General features: G+C 39.5%; 1 protein-coding gene and 1 long non-coding RNA gene across 2 annotated transcripts in view; one reads left to right on the top strand and one right to left on the bottom strand.

Moving 5' to 3' along the window:
• LOC149525414 (uncharacterized) overlaps positions 1-20521 on the bottom strand; it is a 168754-nt gene that overhangs the window by 132124 nt on the left and 16109 nt on the right. The window lies entirely within an intron of this gene.
• The window catches only part of CHN2 (chimerin 2), a 193648-nt gene that overhangs the window by 169613 nt on the left and 3514 nt on the right, over positions 1-20521 (top strand). Inside the window, exons 8-12 of the mRNA XM_075922141.2 lie at positions 1611-1695; positions 4364-4537; positions 7093-7170; positions 16702-16839; positions 18804-18909. Of these exons, the coding sequence (XP_075778256.1) occupies positions 1611-1695; positions 4364-4537; positions 7093-7170; positions 16702-16839; positions 18804-18909 (581 nt within the window). The remainder of the gene's footprint in view (positions 1-1610; positions 1696-4363; positions 4538-7092; positions 7171-16701; positions 16840-18803; positions 18910-20521) is intronic.

The raw sequence follows: 20521 nt of genomic DNA, 5'->3' as shown, positions 1-20521 counted from the left end.
TATGTAGTTTTGTTTGGTGGTATTTTCAGACCGATAGCTCTGATTCCAAAAGATCATGACAAATCTTTGAACTGCAGGAGCTGTGGTTTCTTGATGAAGTACACTCAATGCAAAAGGCAATAATACTGCAAGGGGTGCCTTAGACATAGCAGGGCCATGATATTAGCAAGCTGTATGCTTGATTGAAAATTGTACATCATTTAGTTGGAAAAGGGCAATAACTGCACTTTCCCTAACTAAATATACTTTATTAAAATTTAGAATAATAAACTTTTCCCCCAGCTAGTAGTGACCTTTCCTCAAAGTATCTAGGGGATTAAAAAAAGAAGAAGAAAGGAAGGAAAGGGTTAGTAATCAGATAGGCATTAGCAGCCTCAGTGTGCACAATTTATTTTGTTAAATAAAGTCTCTGGGCACATCTAGCCCATGCTGTGTCCATTTCCACAGGACTATACTTGACTGTTTACCATAACAGTCAATGAAAATTAAGTGCATATTCTAACAGACCAATTGCAAATGGCTTTAAAGGTGCCAGAGGTAATTTTGCACTACATAGCCATATTTAAAATAGCAAAAAGACTCCCTACTATAGGTTCTTTAAAATGCAGTTGGTAAAGCAAGTGTTTTGTGCAGAAGATAGCTGAAGAAACTGTGTATACTGTCTGCTCTTTTCATGCTATTTCCCCCTTATTGTACTAATACAGGGATTATAGTAAAATGAGACTGTGATTTTATTGAATAAGGATCTATTTAATTGTTTTGTCTCCATGAGATCATTTTTGTTATTTTGGTGGTTTGGTAGGGGGAATTTGCCTATGTCTGTAATTGATTCAAATGTTCAAAAGTGGGTGTTTGCCCAACTTGTACTTAGAATGCCTACACAAATTGTTCAATACTCCTGGCTTTCACTTGGCTTTTGTTTAGGGTTTTTTTAATGGTGCAAATGCACTTATGAAGAACCGTATCATAAACATATTGAATGAATACCTATGCAGTATTCAAAATATTAGAACTTTTGAAATTACATACTAGGGGCAAGATTTGGTGCCTTCAGTACTCCAGTTAAGTTACCTTGAAATCAATAGTAGTTGTACAAATGTACTGAATTTGGCCACAGCATGAAAGCGGAGATTTTTTACTTCTGAATTCTATCCACTTATCTTTCCCGTGGCCTGTTGAAGAATCTCTGATGCTCTCAGATTTTATTTTAGCTAGTCCAATAATAGGGGTTACTACAGCTGCTTGGGTTATTTGTTTTATTTTTGTCCATTCTGATAGTGGACTAAACTCAGTTACTACTCCTGCATCTGCACTGCACTAAGTGTAAGGTGACACAAAAGAAACACATCAAGTAGCCAAAAAAAAAAATTGTTGCTATGCCATACAGTATTCAGTTCAGTGTTTTGATAGGCCTATTGTGAGATAAGAGAATATAAAGATCAAAGCACATTTCTTGTCCCAGGTTTGATTTTATACCGACTTTGGCAAGAAGTGTGTAGTGTATGCTGAAGACTTACTCGTACTGAGTCCTTTGTTGTTTATCTCTTTTACTTGTTCCATCTGTCAGACCATCTGCCTCCCGATGACCCCTTTTTTTTATTGTATTACAGGTCCACACATTCCGAGGTCCACACTGGTGTGAATACTGTGCCAACTTCATGTGGGGCCTCATTGCTCAGGGAGTCAGGTGTTCAGGTAGCTTTATTAATTTAATTTATATTGCTTCTTTCTCCTGAAAATACAGGTTTAAGGTCTGAGAGGAAGTAATGGGGAACAGTTTCATAAAATATAACAAGGAATTCCTATTTAATTAGTCCAAAGGCTGGATTTGCTCTAGTTTAGCCTGATTCTAAGAAATTCTGAGCACTAGGAACAAATTTTTTAACAGCAGTAAGAAATGGGAGTTGCACAGAAATAGGGATCCAGTCCCAGGGTTAGCAAGAAAGAATACTAATGGGAGGGAGAGCTTCCCCTTTTTATATATGGAGAACAGAGAAGCTAGCCGCATCAGTTTAGAGGAGGAGGATAATTAATTTATCCTACTTCTCTTTAAACTGCTGTATAGCCCTACAAGAATATATAAACGTATTGAGAAGATGGTGCTAAATTTTCTTTTGGAAAACTTTTTTTCAAAACAAAAGATTTAGAAACATTGTCCCTGTTTATTTTTCCTGCTTAGTTGGTTTAGAAATAGAGGCATCTCTGCATGGACATACTTTATAGCAGAAAGTTGGCACTAATGTGCCCCTGTACTTTGGCTTAGGTTTTTCATTGGGATCTTGTAAATCATCTTCCTTGTGGCAGTGCCAAGTCTGTATGTTTTTACAATATAAGGAACAAGATATGAAGATGGCACAAAGCCAGCCTGCAGCTAGACTTCATAATTCATCTTCTTACCACTTGCTGTTGAAAAAATGTCTTTCTCTGGGAAAAGACTATCACCTTTGACTAATGAAAATGCCATATGTTGCAACAAACCTGAATGTATCCTCTCATAAAAAGGGAAAATGTTGTCCTTGTTTCCAAAAAACTTTCTTGTTTTTCTTTGCTAATCTTTTATAGTTTTTTAATTTTATTTTTTGTTTGAAACATTGCTACAATAAACCAATGATCATTACTCCATGATTTTGTATGATGCAGGAATGGAATTAATTTTTTTTTGAAGCACCACATGCAAATTTTGGTAACTAGGTTCTGCTAACCCAAATTCTCCTTCCACTTTCAGTTGAAGATAGCACTCCCTCTCACTTCCTGCCTTAACCCTATAGGTGCTAAAGTGCACCAGTTATCACAGGGGTGGGGAACTTAAGGCCCCGGGACCGGGATGCAGCCCCCAGTTTGACTGGATCGGATCCCCAGGGCTCAGGGTTTCCATCCCCCACCATTGGGGAGCCTGCACTGGTGCTTCAGCCCCCCACAACTCCTCTGCAGGGCTGGAGCACACAAAATCTACTAGCCTGGGCCCCCAAGGCTCTGGTGTGCAAGGGGAATGTGAGGAGTATCTTTCTCGTTCTCCGTCTCCCGTGTGCATGGCTCCCAATTGATTTTTCTGGGAGTCAGTGGCCCACAAATACGGTTCCCCACCGCTGAATTATCAGCTGCCACCTGCAACCCCACATTAGATTGAATCTGAGAAGTGGGTGAAGTGACTCCACATGAAATTTGTAAAGCAATTTCAAGATCCTTTAAGATAAAATTGATTTATAAATTTAAAATATCAATATGTATGTAGTCCACTTACTGCACTGTACTTCATCTTCTCTACCTACAGATGGGTCAGTAGCAAGATAGAGTATAAAATGAATTTAAAAAGGAAAATGAATAACCATTTACTGATCCAGCTATTTAATCCTCAATGTAAATGTGTATGAACTGACCATGTGGATCTAATGAATATAGTGGGATTTGTTCCCCTCATTTAAAATATCTAACCTTAGCAAAAAGCTTATTTATTTAGGACAAAGCTTAATACTCTCCCTCATTAAATTACCAACATTTAATTCTAAGTTGATAAACAAGTTTTTTTAACCTTACATGAAATGATTTGCAGGAACATTAAAAACAATAAAGGGAGTATCCTAAATGCATCTGGCCAGATTTACTTAGATTTCACCAAACAATGATTCATTATTCAGTAGTTTCTGTCTGAAGAGACTAAATAAACTAAACTGATTCCTTTAAACTTATAGAAGGTTCAGGGTTTCTTTTTTTTTTTAGTGACAGTTTCTTTCTTTTTGTTTGATTGACATTTTATGGAAAATAGTATGGAGTCGTGTTTCATGTAGTTCAGAGACTGGTTTAAAATGTTAGTAGTTCAGCCAGTCATCAACATGCTAAAGATATTTTGCCTACCAATGATGATTTCAGGAATGTTAAGGTGCCCTGGATGATTATGGCATATGGGATCTGGTAAATAACAAGCACACTTTTGTTTTACTCCGCTACATGTACAATCGGTGAGAAGCAGAACTGGAAATTATTTACAATAGAAAGCAAGCTTCTGCGAAATATACATTGGAGTGCAGTGCTTGCTCCTGACTCTGGTTTTGGTAATGCCCTTTGGGGCTGATTCAAGACAGTCATCGTCTGGGCTCTTCTCACTGTTTTCAGGGATTCCTCCACCCCGTTCCCTCTTCAGAAACTCCAGCATTGCAGTGATCCTCTCTCCAGGGTGTTAAATGTCACCAAGTCCTGTCAAGTCAGCCACGGGAGTCACTTGAGAGCAGTATGAAGAGTTTTAATGTTTGTTCTGGTTTAGTCTGAGGGATGAGGGTTTCACTTTTTGTTTGTATAGGTTCATGAAACCATTACTTAGTAAAACCTATCAATGGAAATATTAATTCTTGCAACACTTTGTTTACAGACTGTGGGTTGAATGTACACAAACAGTGTTCCAAATATGTGCCCAATGACTGTCAACCAGACCTCAAGAGGATCAAGAGAGTCTACTGCTGTGACCTCACTACACTAGTGAAGGCCCATAACACACAGAGACCTATGGTTGTGGATATATGCATTCGAGAAATAGAAGCAAGAGGTTTGCATTATTTTCTTTGACAATTATTTTCTTCGACATTTATGGAATGTCACTAGATCTATAATTATTACATGAATTGTGTTCAAGGAATAGCAGATACACACAAAAATTAAATCCACCTTGACTACATATCAAGTTGGTAGAAAAAAGTAGTCCCAAGGAGATAAGAGTGGACAGAAATAGTTTTTTAATAAAATTTCTACTCTTTTTCATTGACTAGTAAAGTCTATTTCTGTCATTTCCTAATGCTAATTATTTAAATTGCTTTTTAAAATATATATTAGACATCTGTTCTAAAATACAAGCTATTCATGTTATACTTTTAAAACAGCAAACCCTAAACTCATTTTGATGTCTTTTCACTTGGTTCATTTATCTTTTGACAGCTATATGGACAATATTTTCATTTCAAGGGAATCAGAGTTTAATTCCATGCAAGTTATGAATAGTCTTACTTTTAACTATTTCAGAACACCATGTGCGAGAGAGCAAAAATGAATGGAAATGGTGCATACAAAATGTGAAAGAGGAGTGCAACATTTTGTGACCTGTGGAAAGTCTCTCTCTAATGGAAATCACATTACATTCTGTTTCTGACTAATTAATGCCATAGCCAAAAGCCAGCTTGTGATTTGTTTTTTTACTATACAGGCAGTCCCCGGGTTACATGGATCCGACTTACATCAGATCCCTACTTACAAACGGGGTGAGGCAACCCCGCACTAGCTGCTTCCCCCCAGCAGACCAGGGAGACGCGAAGCTAGCGCCCCCCAGCAGATCAGGGAGACGCAGAGCGGCTTTTCTCAGTAGACACCTCAGCTTGAGAATAAAGGACTGAGGGAAGTGAGGTGTGGGAGAATAAATCTGAGCTCTGGAGAAATGTTTGGCTAGAGTTTCCCCTACAATATGTACCAGTTCCGACTTACATACAAATTCAACTTAAGAACAAACCTACAGTCCCTATCTTGTATGTAACCTGGGGACTGCCTGTAAATGCATTCCATGTTTATAAATTACCATAACCCCAGCTGCAAAATGATTACAAGCTAATGGTTGTGTCTGTTGTTAGGGCCTTGCATGTAAGTTGTGCCACCTGATAAGCCCCGTTTCCCCTGTCAATCATGTTTTGCACAAACAAAAGACAGGACTATGCAGCACTTCAAAGGCTAACAAGATGGTTTATTAGGTGATGAGCTTTCGATGGCTTATCACCTAATAAACCACCTTGTTAGTCTTTAAAGTGCTGCATAGTCCTGTCTTTTGTTTCAGCAAGATCAGACTAACACGGCTACATCTCTATTACTATGTTTTGCACAGAGATCCTAAATGCTGAATTTATGACATGCTAGTAATCTGCATGGCAATATGCTGCCGCCAGACATAAGGATTTGAAAGCAGTGTAAGGGATGTAGCCACAGCTCTTCCATTAAAATTAATAGAAGATGTGCAGCTAAATCAATCCTCTGTATTGCTCTGCAAATCTGAGCCAGGATTATCATTACTGCAAGGACAAGTGGAAGGAGAGAGAACCATTTACTGAAACATAACTATTATAACAATAGCAAAGGAAATATTAGAAAGTTATATTTAATTTGATCGATACATATTTTTTATTTTACAAATTTCAATTAAGACTAAATTGGTTGCCCTCTTTCATTATCAATACCTTAAATGTGGTAAGAACTTTAAAAATACCCTCTTGTTGGGATATTGATTGTGGTCATGACACAGCCTCAGTAGCTGAGGATGGCTTGTGTCTGCTAGCTGGGTGATCACCTGGACATGATCACAATAGGAATCAGTGAGTTAGAACAAATAACATCCATGTAAATCACTTTGACTAGCTGTATGTGCTGTATTGGTTCAAATGTCTTTCCTATAGAGGTGGAAATAGTGCAAGAAGATCTGTGGAGGCTAGCAGTAGTCTTTGTCCAGTCAGACAAAGAACAGTGGGAAGGAATGTTACGTGAAAGAACAGCGCATGCTGGTCATACCGACTGACTGCAAAAAAAGAGAGCCAAAAGGGCCACAGGAAGGTAGAGTTAATTGCTGGCATCTCTATACATCATTAAGAACACAGACATAGGGAAGGCAGACTGTAAAGCTATAGCAATTACAGACTGAAAAACAAGAGACTGAACAGTAGGTGATCACACCATGTGCTGCCAGTGAAGACAAATGGCAGTATTTTGTAGCTGATATTTTGTATTCCCTATTAAACTAATAATACCAGAAAAGGTAATCAAATTCTAGTCTTTAAAAATGACCCGAAGTCTTCTTTAAAATACTCAGAAGTTTAACATTAAAATTATTGCTATCATCACATTTTATATATAGGATTATTAACATAACACATAACAAAAAATCCTATAGCACCTTAAAGGCTAACAGATTTATTTGTGCATAAATTTTCAATAGTAAAACCCACTTTATCGTAAAAGAACTGATTTTTTTGATTTTGTGATTTGACTAGATTGAATATTTGTTGATCTATATCTGTTGATATCTGATAGTTGTTACCTGATTTAGCTTTATTTCTGCTATTTACCTTGCAGGTTTAAAGTCAGAGGGCCTTTACAGAGTCTCGGGATTCACTGAACACATTGAAGATGTCAAGATGGCCTTTGATCGAGGTATACTGTGTTTTTCACATTAGTTGGGTTTCATATGACCTTTTGGTTTACAGAGACACTATGTTTACCTTTTGTTTTAAAAAGACACTCTTTTTACTGATATCTGGGTGTTCAGTTTCCTCCTCCATTATATCTGAACTATAAGCAGAAGTCCAGAATGTTACCTACCTTTTCTCTGATTTTTTATTACCAATTACTGTAGCATTTTTCACATGAATATAATCATATTTCATAGTTGGAATAAAGTAGATAAACATACAACAAATGAGTGTAGGCAGAGAAGTGAAAGGTTCAGATGACTGGTAATGGGCTAGGGAGCCTTTCACCTCTGACAGAAGACATTCCTGAAGACCTGGACGGCATCTATCACATTGTGGATGCTCCTCTAAGCACATAATAATAAACAATAATTATCTTTGTTTAGAAAGGCTGACTGCAGTTGGCATTGTACTGAGTATTATACTCAATGCTAAATTTTTCCAAGTGAAGTCGTCTCAATAGGCAAGTGGATTTACCTCAAATATGGGAATTCATACTATGGGTCCAAAAAAACTCTGCAAAACCTTTAGCAAATGTTATATAGAAGAATGCTTACCTAAAAACCCAAAGGATCTCGCAAATCACATAACCCCCACCACTTATCTAATAACACTGTCTGTCTGTCTGTCTGTCTATGCATATGTCATGAGGAGAAAGTAGGGGGTGATACCTTCTTTGGACCAACTTCTGGGGGATGAGAAAGACAAGCTTTTGACCTTGCACCAGGCTCTTCAGGTATTCAACTTTATGTAAGAACCAAAGCATGTCTCTCTCCAACAGAACCTGATCTGAATCAAAGATATTACCTCACGCACCTTGTGCCTCTAATGTTCTGGGACCAACAGTGCGATAATACTGTATGCAACAATGTGTGTGTAATTTACACACATGCAGGCTACTTCTGCGTTTGCATGCTTCCCTGGGCTCTTGTCTATGCACTGGTTGCACTTGTATCCCAGATCCTGTACCAAATGTCCACATGTGCTGAACAGAGAATGGGTACACGCTGAGCACAGGGCATATACCTGCATTCACACTGTCCTGTTTATGTCTCCTATGGTAGTGCTCTCACTTTGGGGTGGTAAGCCTGAGTTTTTGCATTCCAGGGGATGCTCTGGGAACCTTGCTGTGTGTTGCTGGTACTCTACTCCACCTTCACACATTTGGCAATGGCAGCTGCCACTTGCCTCTCGCGTCTACCAAACTGTGGTGGCGACATGGAGCACACATACGAAGATATGATTCTGTTCTTACTCACTGCACAAATGTTCCCATGGTGCAGTACTGGGTACTGGACAGAATTGGCCCTCACAAGTTTGAGATAGTAAAGACAGATGGCTGAATGGGGGGAATGAAATCCAGTGGGATCCCAAGAAACAGGTGTGATGAATGCTGGGATGGCAATGATATTCCCATGGTTGGGTCATCGCTTTTGGTCATAACCATCACGGTGCAGGGGGGCGACATTGTTTTGGAAACCTGGGATGATACCTACTGGCTGCATGTGACAGGCAGACCAATCAATTGCACAAGGAGCTTTTACCAACTCTCCAGTGTCAGACCACTTGATTTTGGAAATCGCATTCCAGTGCAAAAGCAGATGTGTACCACCATTTGAAAGCTGGTGACACCTGAAAGCTGCAGATCAGTTGCAGAGCAATTTGGAACTAGGGTGTCAGCTGTCAAGGCAGTGGTTTTACAGGTTTGCCAGGCTGTCAGCACTGTGATCTACCCATTAGTGGTTGCCAGAACTAAAATTCTTAAAAAAATGGTAGGGGGCTTTCAAATGGTGGGGTTGCTAAACTATCTAGCAGCCATCAGTGGAACACACTTTGCTCATTGAAAGGGGACAGTGACATCCTGAACAACAAAAGTCGTTATTCACTGATTCAACAAGGCTTGGTGGACTATAGGGCTCAGTTCATGAACATGAAAGTTGGGCATCTAGAAAAGGTCCATGACACAAGTGTGCTCAGGAGGTCAGGGTTGTATTGCAACAGAGAAGAAGAGACTTCATTCCTCTGAAACTACATTATTCTATATGGTGTTTCTGTGCTAATGTTAATTATGGGGACCCCACAAACCCATTCCTATCGTGGCTCATGGAAGGTTACCCCAATATTGCCAGTCCCAGAAAAAAGGAAATTCACCTTACAGACTGAGTAGTTGCGGGATGGTAGCAGCAGCATGTGCCTGTGGGTGCCCGAAAGCCCATTGGTGATGCCCACAGACCTGTATGGCTGCCAGTGTGGCCAGCACATTTTGGATTAATGTAGTATGCTGTGGTTGCACAGTGTATGCGAGGCTGAGAGGGAATACTTTCACAGTGTATGGGCACAGGACAGATCTTCTCTTCATAGCCGGTACAGGCAGCCAGATCCTCCTCTGTGCGCACAGCTCCTGGTTTCTAGAAGGCCTGGAAAATTAGTGCTGCTGTGTACTCGTGCATCATGGAACACTAGGGACCCAGAACGTAACTTTCGATTATGCCAGGGACATTAATGTGATCCTTTGGTGCTGCTGGAAAAGCTCAAAAGACCACGGCTACATACATAGGTTGCAAGAAATCTCAGTGGGTTCCAATAAACTGCAGTGGATGTTACTGTGCTAACTGAAAGACATTTGAGGAATTGTGCACGTTCCTTGCACAAAAACACCTATGAGCTGCTACACTTGAGCACTCCGATGATTTCTGTTATACATGAGTACTGTTATAATGAGTACTCCCATTATTTCCTGTGGTAATGATTTGATGTGAGGAAGACTCTTAAATATATTTGCACTGTTAGTTTATTTTTGTTTCCTTTGTCTATTATCAATTAAGTCATTAACAAAGCCATAAATTTGTCTCAAGTGACTTCTCTTCTGTCTTTTATTCTGCAATGTTTGGACAGTGACAGTTTCACGGTTTAGTTCACTGTAATGACCCCTGCGTGTTTGGTTTCTTTAACATTTGGAAATTTGTGACTGGGGTGGAGGGGGGGTCAGAGGCAAAGGAGGAACCGAATTCACTGTATTGTTTTGGCACTACACATGTAGAAACCACAATCATGTGCTGTAAATCCTGCTGACCCATCTATCATGTGGAAAATGTCTCAGATGGGTATGTGGAAAATGTATTGATCGCACTCCGAAAGCCAGTGCACGCACCAGTGAACATTGGCTTTTACTGCACATGCATCAAACACAGAGATTGCAACAAGATCAAATATACAACAAAAGGCCAGATTCCCTCAAATGTGTTCTAATCTCTCCTGTGTTTGAATCTCTCTCCTCAACCTCCCCCTTGGAGGGTGGGGGTGGAAGGGAACAAATGGGGTGTGTCTTCTGTGTGGCATTTGGAGACTAAACATAAGCCAGTCTGCAAGGAGAATATCAGGCTCATTATTCCTTCGGATTGTTCAAAGGGCTCCCCCCCCCCCCCCCCCGAGGGGTTTCAAGTGACTACAGGGGATGTTGTGCCAGGCATCCAGCATGTTCCTCCTTTTGAGGGGTGGTGGAGGGATCCACCACCTCAGCAGCAGTCTGATAGGGTATGTCTACACTGCCACCCTAGTTGGAAGTAGGGTGGCTAATGTAGGCATTCGAACTTGCAAATGAAGCCCAGAATTTAAATATCCCAGGCTTTATTTGCATGTTCCCGGGTGCCACCATTTTTAAATGCCCCGTAGTTCCAACTCCGCGCCCGCAGATACACACGGCACGGACTAGGTAGTTCAAATTAAAGCTCCTAATTTGAACTACCGTTACTCCTCCTGATGAGGAGGTAGTTCGAATTAGGAGCTTTAATTCAAACTACCTAGTCTGTGCCGCGTGTAGCCGTGGGCAGGGAGTTGGAACTACCGGGTATTTTAAAATGGCAGCACCCGGGAACATGCAAATAAAGCCCGGGTATTTAAATCCCGGGCTTCATTTGCAAGTTCGAATGCCTACATTAGCCACCCTAGTTAGAACTAGGGTGGCAGTGTAGACATACCCATAGGCAGTTAGTGGAGGACTAGAGGAGAAACTGCTGCTTGTTCATGCAGAGGAGTTGGTGAGATGGCAGCAAGCAAGACTCAGAAGTGTTTTGCCGGCAGTTGGACTAAGAATTTTTGGAGTACATGATCCTGTTCCCTCTGCACATTCTTCCACTGTCTGTGCAGTTCTCCAGGTGCCAGCAAAGCTCAGCCTGCCTAAGAGGCCAATCCTCATTTGCTTTAAGAAACCTAAACTGCTTCTGACTTCTGTCTCTGCCAATGAGCAGGTCCTGCAGGGTCCTTTTGTGTCTTCCTCTGCTGTGGTGCCACTCCTGCCTTTCTACCAGAATGGGCTTCTCTGGTGGCATAGAAGAGAACATAACCGGTTTGAAGAGACTGTGGAATGGAAAAGAGTAGTGGCTCTTCAGTCCTGGGGAGGACACCTGGCCACATATGCCAGAGAGATGTTTTTGATAATGGCAAACCCTCCACATATTATTGAGTAGTGGGGTTTAGTGAGCTCTGAAGTTGGACCAAGCACATTTGTCTTGCTGTTAAACATGAAGAACCATCTTGAATTTTGGATACACCAAAATTGCCTCGATTGTGCTTTTAGGACTGGGTGGCTATTCAAGAGAAAATTGACTGTATTCAATGCTAGCAGATGGAGTTGCCATAGAAAAGGAACAGAGAAGCACTGAAACCATCAACCCACCCGTTATTCCCCTGCATCACAAGAAAGTCCAGCCCCTATGCCTAGTGAATGGCATTGAAAGGGACAGAGAAACCTAGAGTGACTCCAGAAGTGTATTTTCTTCCCTAAACTTTTGGATTACTGGTCAATCACCTCTGCTACCAAGGGGCATGGCATTTGTGGATGCCTCCCTCATCTTTGCTACTCCTGGCTTCTGCTCACCTTGGGGAGAAGGTGGAAACCATGGACTGGTAATGGTACAAAAACTTTGAAGTGGTCACAGACAATGTTCCCCGTAAGATGTTTGCTTGTGCGGCCACTCAGGAGAGATTAAATTCCAGTTGCAGAATGTCCACTGCAAGGTTTTTTGTTTCTCTTGGTGGTGTACATTCACAAATGTATTGGTGCATATAAAAATTATTCTTTACATGGATGGAAAAGATTAGAGGGAACATTGGTCACAGGAAGAATGGTCAGCAGTGACATTCCTTGGACAACTGAATTATTCCCTTTGCCTTGTTTAAAAAAAGCCTTATTTTCCAGGTTAGGTGATCTGGAGTAGATCCTTAACATGAATTACATCACTTTAAAAAAAAAAAACTTTAGCTTTTTTTTTCTTTCCTGTTTTCTCAATTCAAATATTATTTTTGCCGTTTTTAAATAAACATTTTAAATGGTGTAGTTCACATTATTTTAGAAATACATTGCACCTGAAGTTTTCCTTGTTTGGAAGAAAGTTTCTGTAAAGGCTACACTGGTTAAGAAAACTAACCACAAAAGGAAGGATTCTGAAGTGATCATTCTCAAAGTATAACTTTAAAAACATTAAGAGCATATGGCATATGTTTTGTCTGTATTGAATGCTGGGATCCTTTCTGCTGCCACTGTTAACGTAGGGGACGTCTACACAGCACACGTATTTCAAAATAAGCTATTTTGATTTTTTTTTTAAAATAGCTTATTTCAAAATAGCATGTCGACACTACAGGGAAGCCTCAAAATTAGTCCGAGGCAGGCTCCTCTAATGTGGACACGCTATCCATTTAGAGCCCCAGGAAGCAGTGGGGAGTAATTACTTTCAATGGTCCTGTGGAGGAGCTATTTCAAAATAGCAGCAGTGGAGCATCCACAATACCGCTATTTTGACATAGCTATTTTGAAAGAGGCGTTATTCCTTATGCAATGAGATACATAGATTTCAAAATAAGCCGTCCATTATTTCAAATTTATTTTGCAATAACGGAATTGCTGTGTAGATGCTCACATAGAATTTTTTTTTTTTAAATAACAGCCATTATTTCAAAATAATGCTGCTGTGTAGACTATACATACAAGCTTTGTTGCCATGTGAACTATGTCTCCACATCATAACTGTAGATGTCCGTATGGAAATTGTAGGGAGAGGCACAAGTTGCAGAAGGGAAGAGTTTGGAGAAGTTCCTGTTGACTTAAACTAGACTTGCCAGGGTACAATGAAAACAGAATTTTACCCCAGCTGTCACAGGATTCTTAAAGGGGCAGTGACTTGTTCCTACAAATTATTACACATAAATCAGAAAGGAAACTGAAACTTAAAAGTTAAAAAGTTACTGGAAGAGATTGTTATCTCTGGATGTATCATCTCAGGCTGATAAATGCTAATGAAGCTAAAATATTTATTTTTAAAACAGGGAGGTATGCCTCATTCTTTCATATAGTAAGTTCCTTTGTACAGCCAAAATGGTGTAAATGGGCTTTAGTGTAAATGAGAATTAGGCTTATTGAGGTTGTGACAATGTTCTGTTTCAGCGATTTTTAACTAGACTAAGGAATAATAAGGATTTATTTAATCTAATGAATGTGTATGCTGTAAAGCAACAGTGGTTCTCTGTACTGCCTTTGACCTGCAGCATTCTGATGGCATAGAAAACACTCATTATGCAACTTGTCCACAGAGTCGCCATTGTAGTAAACGCATTTTGTCCTTTTATTTGCTGTTGTTTCTTTGATTGGCTTGCACAATAAGTTTGTTATAATATGCTGTTAAATATTATTTAGAGCTTTCAAAAGCATACTGACTTTTATTGGATTTGTGTAAACTGTGTGCTAGTGTCTGTTTTACTGGATTTGGGGTTTGACAGTTTTTCAAAGGATCAAGTCTTTAACTTGGGCAAATCTCACAATGACTCTGTTTGGCACAATAGGACCACTGGATCAAGGACCTTTGAAGGGAAATGTAATTTTAGTGTAAGAGTAGTGCCAGTTATACAAAAAAGAAAGGACGTGGTCCCTGACATGAAGAGTCCAAATTTAGACATAACAGGTGGTTTGGGAAGAGCAAGGAACAAAAGGAAAGAAGAGCTATTACACGGGAGGAAAGAACAGGAAAACTTAAGTTGTCCTATATTAATGTGTGCTAAATAAATTAAATATTTAGAGACTAGTCCACAAAAGCTTTTGGTATTGACATCATAACAGCTACTATGTGACAATATATTCTATTGCAGAGTTGTAGACAGTTATGGTAACACAGGAAAAAAAAGTATTGTAAAATTAATTAGTTTCTTTCAAGTTAATAGCACTGATGCGTCTCTGTTTTATACTTTGTCCCTAGGCTCCACTTGCTGAGAGTTAACACTTCTTCCTTAATGGCTTTGAACTTTTCTAAAAACTTTAAATATAAATCCAGCCATCCTGGGAAAACAGAAAATAAATGTAGCTTGCTAGAGTTGCTTTAATAGGGGAAAAAACATCAATAGGTATTTGTTGAGAAGATTTTTAATATACAACTTTTCATATAAGAGAAAAATGTATTTTATTTCATTATATTTTCAAAAAAATTCAGTTCCATTTTTGATAGATCTAGGTGTATTTTTGAAGTGCCACAGTCTTTGTAGATGACTAATTCATGGATTAAATATACTTTTACTACAATGATTTTCAAGCAAATATATAAATGAAATATATGTTTTCGTGGCATTTTATGCATCTGGAGTGCCAATTTAAGGATACTTGCAATACTACACTGTAAAAACACTGAATACATAGCAATTTCATTTAGTGTACTAGTGACCTTGCTGTTAAATAAAAACAAGTAATGGATGCAACATTTGGCTTTGCCATATCTGTTTTAATGCAGCTGCTATCTTCCTGAAAGCATCTGTTTTCAGTGTAGCATTTTTAGCAGTGTACAGCAATTAAATAGAGCTGCCCAAACAATGTTTTATAATTCTAATGCTACTATACCAAGTATGTGTGGATAAACAAGAGATTGGGGCAGAGTAAACATTCTGTTAGAGGTATGGATGCTGTGTTAAATTAAATACTGATGTATGTGTTCAGATTACTCATCTATAGCAAAAAAGGCTGATTATTTTAAACACTTAAGCACATAATCTTCTCTTGATGAGAACATGTAACTCCTTTTAGTGCTAATGAGAGTTATGTGCATGCTTTAGACAGTAGAACAGATTCCTTCAAGATTAATTCCTTAGGTTTGTACAGAATGTCTAGAATCAACATGAGCTGTTTACTCCTGCAAGTGAAAATTATAAATACAAAACTGGAGCATGTTTACCGTACATTACCTCTTGAGAGAGACTGTCACCAGCACCTTAGGAGTGGTACACAGGGCATATACACATATCTATTTTAGGTACTTAGATGGGCCCCTAATACCCTAATATTTGAACTCTTTCACTGTGTTTCATGTCTTTATCCTCACAACACTCTGAGGTATGGAAGTACTACTCTCATTACAGATGAGCTACTGAAACCAAGAGAGAATAAGTGTCTTGCCCAAGGTCAGACAGTAAGTCTGTGATGGCACCCAGAGTTAAACCTGGGCCTCTAAAGTCCCAGCCTACCACCCTAACTACTCTTGTGCATGGGCATACTGGGTATGACATGTTCACATTTCAGTGGGGCTGGTTGAAAAAAAGGCAAAGAAGAGCAAGCCTGTCACTGTTGGGTGCAGAGCGGTGAGAGGGTGATAAGCTGTTCTCAGACTCACTGAAGAAAAATGTGGATGTCAAGTTATTGAAATCTGTACACACAAACAGAAGTGTCGATATAACCTGCCACCGATATGGCCAGTTTCTGAGAGAAGAAAGGGGTATTTGATGCATAAAAACTAGTCCTTTTCTCCAACTCTTCTGTGGGATGAAAGGAAAAGACGTTTGCAGATATAACAAATGCAGAATGCATGGTGGAAAAATATCTGTGAATAGTCATTTGAATTTGAAAACTAACTTTGATTCAGCTATGTTTGCAATACTTTCATTTCCCCTTTCAGCATATATTTCAGTGGTCAGGCTTTACTATCACCAACTGTGAATTTTAAATTAATATGATTGAAAGGGAGTTTTGGATGATTCTGCTAAAAATATATGAAATTCAAAATTTGTGTAATTTTTGTTGCACAAGTCAACCAATCATTTAACAGTACCACATGACTTATGTGGCTAAATGCCATGGAGGGACTATTTAAATTTAGATATTTACGAGAAACTGTTCATAAACTGGATAGGAAAACAAGTCTAGAAGACAACAGAGAAGTTCAAAGCAAAGAGAAGATTCTATGATCCGTTTATCATTGTGGCCTAGCAAATCTATCATGTGACCATGACTCAAAAGAGCAGTGTTCTTTTCCCAACTGCTGTTGATCTAGTTGGTGATCACTTCACCTCTGTGTGTTTGTTTCCCCACCTGTAAAATAAGGAAAGTGATTTTTATCTTCTTTCTAAATGGCTTTGAAATCTGTGTGTAAGAAGCGCTATATAAAAAGCGAGGTATTAGAATGTTGTCAACATCTAACAAACAGGCATGAGTTTTTTTAACAAACGATTTCTTCTCTTCTAGATGGTGACAAGGCTGATATCTCTGCAAGTTTATATCCAGACATAAACATTATTGCTGGAGCACTGAAGCTGTATTTCAGAGACTTGCCAATTCCTGTTATCACCTATGAGACCTATTCCAAGTTCATAGAGGCAGCCAGTAAGAATTGTATAACAATGCAATATTTTTAAGTACATTTTCTCCTAAAAATAGTTTATTTAAAAAAAATCAAGCTTTTAATAAAGTGGAAGCAAATGCATTGCTTTGTTCATTGCTCTTTCATCATTTTCCTCTTTTAAATGGAGTATTTACATTAGTGTTGATATAGAGCTATTCCCCTGCATCTGTTAAAAATAACTGGCTGTGTAAATCCAGGGCAGCTTCTCTAAGATGAAGGGAGCTACAGCTTCCATCAGCTGCAGATCTGAGCCAGTCTGATTGCCGTATTGAGATATGTTTGTGCATTTGTCCTAAAAATACATTTCTGCTTTAAAGGCTTAAATGACTAACCATTCTCCAGTGACTGAGCTTGGCATGGGGGGAGATCCTTAGAGACAGGGAAAGATGTGTCTTTCCTCTCTTCTACGAGCTACAGACTAGTAATGGAGCTGTACCTAAGCTGCTGTTTTATTCACAGGACGAATAGCTTCTGCAGTGCTTGTTCTTGTACACACCAAAGACCGGAATGGTCAATAAAGCTCCCAGATCCTGCTTTTCGTACCTTGAGCCCAATTTGCTACTGTGAAGGAGCATGCAGTGGAGTCCTTATGAAGCTGGGCTTTATGGCAAGCAGAAGGGTGCACATTCCCTGTGTTGGTGCTTATCTTCTCTGCTCCCCTTGTGCAGCAGGACAGCTCTGGCTCCAAAGCAAGGCTGGCAGAGGAAGAAGTGAGATGTGCCCTCAAGTTTCTTTGTTAATGGTATAGAAACTTGCTGAAATGGAATTGCCCTGAATGTAGGTTAGTGTAGTACTCTGAAAAGATTTCAGAAAAAATCCATGTAGAATTTCTAGTAAGAAATCCTGAATTTTTTTAATAACTGTGTCCCACTGATTTTAAAACTGTCCTTCAAGCAAAGCAGCATGGATAGGCAATAAGCATAACATTCTAAACTACTGTTCCATTTCTCCTTCCCTTCCTCTTCACGACACACGACACACAAGACACACAATTACACACCTCTCTCTCTCTCTCTTCCTTTGTCACATAAAATTCCAAAAACTTGTGAGTAACATGCTCTGATCGTCTTACCAACCTTTTAAAAAGCATGATACAGACATTTAGTTCAATCTGTTTGTGCTTCTACTTGTGGATGAAAAATTGTGTAGAAAATATTACTGACTCAGCTTGGACCATATAATGCCATATCCTTCTTAAATAATTCCTGAGTAGATAATTGAATACTGCCAAACATTTTAATTAAGCATCACAATTCCCACCTCGCCACTATCTACAATACATGATTGTGTTATTTGATTTTAGTTTTATTAGCAAATGTTTGGCATTTTGCTCACTCCCTCAAAGGATGCATTTAACTTAAATGCCTATTGTAAGGAACGCATGCAGCCTGTGTAGAGCTTGGATGTGAATTAGTATAGCTTACTCTGTATTGGGCATATCTGAGTACTCAGCAAGTACCAGTCAGCAACTGGTCAGTGCAACAGCTGCCTGGCTTCTCACCTGCTAAGTGTAGTACTTGGAATAAAGCCTGACACTGCTTCAGCTGAACCCAAGTGTCTTGTCTTGTCTTATGACACTCATTTTTATTTGGCAGATAGTCCAGACATCACATAAAATCAGAGACTAGATGAAGGGTAGATGCAGGTCAGAATATTAAAAACACTATAAAAGAAGGCTCAGCTGCTGTAAGCAGATATGCAGGTGAAAAAGTAACTTAAAGTCACACACGGTCTCAGCTGTTGATTGCTTCACAGGTTAAAACCATTTTATTAGCTACCTTTGCATCCTGGCACAAACTTTCCATATGTAAATGTAATATTTATCCCCAGCAGCATGTTCAAGAACCATTTGTCTTTATAAATGATTTTGTAACACGATTGTAGCTTCTTGCATTATTGCCTGTTTACGTGTGTAAAGCTAGTAACATTGTTTTGTGCTTTAAAGAAATCTCAAATCCTGATGAACGATTAGAAGCTGTCCATGAAGTGCTGATGCTACTTCCTGCTGCGCACTATGAGACACTTAGATATCTAATGATTCATCTCAAAAAGTAAGTTAATTTGCATGCAAAATAACCCTTGAACAGCTTCTACTTTGAAACAGAGCTATAATAAAAGGCAATTTAAGCCTCCATCAGAGCGCAAAGGTTAAAACTACACTGTTACAAATGAGAATAAACAAGCTAGAAGAGTAACTTTGCACTTGCAGTGCATAGTGCGTTCCGTCAGCAAAGCTCAATATATGTTAGAAATATTAATTTAGTTTTGTAATATGACCACACATGGTCACAAAAATACAAAAACCAATAATTTTTCCTAAGTGACAGACAATAAATAATTAGGTTCCACTTTATAATACAACTGTAGTTACAGATGTAGTTAATGGCAATTCTTCTTTGAATTTGTGCCAGGGTGGGCCCCACTGTAGTTGTGCTTTCATCTCATGCATGCAAGACTGTTTAGGGCCACACATGATCTCTGGATCTCCTAAGACTTCCATAAAAGTGCATTAAGGGTGAGCCTCCCTCTTTTCCTTTTTCCACCAATGGCAATGAGATGGAACCTGGAAAGCATATGACCCACTACAGTGGGGTCCACCCTGGTACAAATTAAAATTCTTAGATTTGGCTAAGCCTTCTGAAAATCCTATTTAAAAGTCTTCTGATGACCTTGATTTTTGACTGTTGGGATCACCTCAACCTATCTTCATTCAGTACTGACAGCGAAACCCCTCCATACAGATCCCCCCCCATAGAGGGGTACTTAAGATGGTGGACACAAAATCTATGAGCTTCATAAACTGTTCATCCTATGATGGTCTAATTGTATTAAAAGATGACCATGGTAGGTGCGGTGCCTCAGCTGTCTAGGAGAGTCGCACATTCTGAGCAGATGCTCAGTGTGCATGTCATTCTCTACTATGACATGTAAATCATGAGGCTGAAGCTCCAACTTTTGGAACAATCCATGAAGGTCTCCTCTGACCCTGAGGAGACAAGTTCTAACATTCTGCTAGTAAAGAAGCCAGCAACATCCAGTGCCCCATCTAGCAGACAAGCTACCAACAGCACTAACACCTCAGCAGCAAAGCTCATCCCAATATCAACAGCATCAAAATGGGCATTTACACCCCCTGCTGTTGAAGTCTGTCATGTAGAGGGGCTTCTTAAAATATGGAGGCAGACTCTAAATGGAGCTTAGTGTTCTCCCATAAGGATAGATAATCTGAAACCTGTAGACATAAATCCATCAGGCCATGCACAGTGTCAAGAATTGGGGAGAAAAAACTGCTTCCAATGCCAAAGACCCTTTTGGTGCTAGGGATGTTAAGGACTAAGCGACTAGTTGATTATCCGATAAGCAAATGCTTATCAGAAAGTCGACTAGTTGCTTACCCCCTTGCTGCCTCTATCCTGTGCTCCATGCGGTACTGCCACTTTGAAACGCCGCCAAGGCAATTCAAAGGGGCAGAGCCGCACAGCTGATCCTGGGCTCCGTGTGGCACTGCCCCTTTGAAACGCCGCGGTGGTGTTTCAGAGCGGCAGTGCCACATGGCACCTGGGATCAGGACATTTCAAAGGGGCAGCACTACCCTATTGATTAATCGAATTGTTGATGCAAAAATGCATCGACTGTTCTATTTAGTGAATTAAATGATACTTA

Source organism: Pelodiscus sinensis, chromosome 2 (genome assembly GCF_052426305.1).
Source record: "Pelodiscus sinensis isolate ZL-2025 chromosome 2, ASM5242630v1, whole genome shotgun sequence".
NCBI classification, from domain to species: Eukaryota; Metazoa; Chordata; order Testudines; family Trionychidae; genus Pelodiscus; species Pelodiscus sinensis.
This window is presented reverse-complemented; position numbering and strand designations above follow the sequence as displayed.